The sequence below is a fragment of the Boleophthalmus pectinirostris genome, unplaced genomic scaffold, assembly GCF_026225935.1.
Source record: "Boleophthalmus pectinirostris isolate CB_2022bp ecotype Guang Dong unplaced genomic scaffold, ASM2622593v1 HiC_scaffold_8, whole genome shotgun sequence".
NCBI lineage: Eukaryota > Metazoa > Chordata > Actinopteri > Gobiiformes > Gobiidae > Boleophthalmus > Boleophthalmus pectinirostris.
Genome location: NW_026571515.1, coordinates 195,154 through 197,653, shown reverse-complemented (window position 1 = coordinate 197,653; position 2,500 = coordinate 195,154). Strand labels below are relative to the sequence as shown.

The window sequence follows — 2,500 nt, the reverse complement described above, 5'->3', positions numbered from 1 at the left end:
TACACACAACACACACCTGTACACACATAAACACACACATGTGTACACACAACACACAAACACACACATGTGTACACACAACACACACCTGTACACACACAAACACACACGTGTACCCACAACACACCTGTACACACACAAACACACCTGTACACACAAAAACACATACATGTGTACCCACAACACCCACCTGTACACACACAAACACACACGTGTGCCCACAACACACACCTGTACACACAAACACACCTGTACACACACAAACACACCTGTACACACACAAACACACACATGTGTACCCACAACACACACCTGTACACACACACACACACACCTGTACACACATACACACAGGAGTTGTGTTTGTTTCATTCACATGTTTCACACACAAAAGACTTCTTCTCTCAGACTGAAACCACCTTGTGATGTCATCGTGTGGTGATACAGGAAGTGCTCCACTGTGTTTTTAAACTCCACACTTCACCTTCACTAGAATCATCTGGAACGTTTCAGTCCTCGAGTCGTTGATCTGGACTGAACTAAAGAGAAAATGTTCACTTGATGACATCACGAGGTGGTTTGGAGTTTTGCAGATGTAACAGACCCAGAATAAACAAACAAACAAACACGAGTCCAGATCTGAGTGTGACGAGAACAACAACATAACAACAACAACACAACAACAACAGAACAACAACAACACAACAACAACAGAAAAACAACAACAACAACAACAACACAACAAACAACAACAACAACAACAACAACAACAACACAACATAACAACAACAACATAACAACAACATAACAACAACAACACAACAACAACATAACATTAGAAGCACAAAACATGTTTGTGCTTCAGGAGCATTTAACTCAAAGTTCTGCGACAGAAGAAACATAAACACAGGTGGCAGGTGTAGGGGCAGGTGCAGGTGTAGGGGCAGGTGCAGGTGTGCAGGTGTAGGGGCAGGTGCAGGTGTAGGGGCAGGTGTAGGGCAGGTGTAGGGGCAGGTGAAGTACCTGTATGAAGCCCTCACAGGGGTTGGAGCCGTTGCTCAGGATCAGTCTGGGCTCTTTACCTGCAAACACACACACACACACACACACACACACACAGACACACACAATAACACACAAACACACACCGACACACACACACAAACACACACACACAACAACACACACACAGACACACACAAACACACACAACAACACACACACACACACAACAACACACACACACAAACACACACAACAACACACACACACACACACACAACACACACACACACACACACACACACACAACACACACACACAAACACACATAACAACACACACACACAAACACACACAACAACACACACACACAAACACACACCGACACACACACACAGACACACACACCAACACACACACACAGACACACACAACAACACACAACAACACACACAGACACAGAGTTAAACTTAAGGAACATGACAGAAAACTCAAAAGTACTTGGAGTATTTAGTTTTTAAGTGACACTCTGACCCCTAACCGACCTCTGACCTCTGACCCCTCGTACCTTGAGCGAGTGTCGGCGCAGGAACACACAGGAGCAGCAGCAGGAGCCACATCACGGCTCTCGGCTCAGGATCCCTCCGCTCAGAAAAACAGTCCCTCTGAATCTGAAGAAGAAAACGAACGAAGATCAAGACCTGAAAAGAAAAAGAGAAGAAATCAAGAGAAGAAAGAAACACAAACACACACACACACAAACACACAAACACACACAATAACACACACAAACACACACACACACAAACACACACAAACACACAGTCAAGAAAATCATTTACATAAAAACAGATCAAATGAATGATGTTCCAATAAAAAACAAATTCATTCAGAACAATTATTTAATCATTTTTTTAAAAATCTAATTAAATAAAAATATGTTTCATAAAATCTAAAAATATATATATTAAATTAATTTTAATAAAAGACATTAAAATGTAACCTGTTCCTCTCAGACAAAAAGAATCAGTGAAAAAACTCTGAAATAATCTGAACAAACACAAAAGAGTCTGAGTCCCAGCGCCGCACCTGAGTCCAGGTCCGAGTCTGAGTCTGGGTCTTGGTCTGGGTCTTGGTTTTGATCTGAGGACCTTTTCATTTTTCTTAAAACACAAATCTGTTTTCCAGCGCAAAGACCCTGACCCCGTCTCTGACCCCGACCCCGTCTCTTTAAAAATAAAATCTCCTGCACTTTTCTGAACTCAGGAAATCACTCGTCTTGAGAAACACAGAGAAGAAAACACAGATAAATAAATATAGAGAAGAAATCATAGGTATAAATATAGATAAATATAGATATTGTATGTGACGGGCCCCGGGGCCCCACATGTTTTATTTTGTCTCTGAATAATGATTTAAACAGCCACAGTCATATTTTCAGGCGACTCTGAGACTGAATCTGTTTCTTTCTCAAACTGAGTCTGAAAAACTGAGTTGG

At 41.8% G+C, this 2,500-nt stretch overlaps 1 protein-coding gene across 1 annotated transcript in view; it reads right to left on the bottom strand.

Annotated features, from left to right (window-relative positions):
- The window catches only part of LOC110153476 (scavenger receptor cysteine-rich type 1 protein M130-like), a 13,390-nt gene extending 12,822 nt beyond the window's left edge, over window positions 1-568 (bottom strand). The window contains exon 1 of the mRNA XM_055165534.1: window positions 559-568. Coding sequence (XP_055021509.1) covers window positions 559-568 — 10 coding nt within the window. The remainder of the gene's footprint in view (window positions 1-558) is intronic.
- Between the last annotated feature and the right edge of the window lie 1,932 nt (window positions 569-2,500).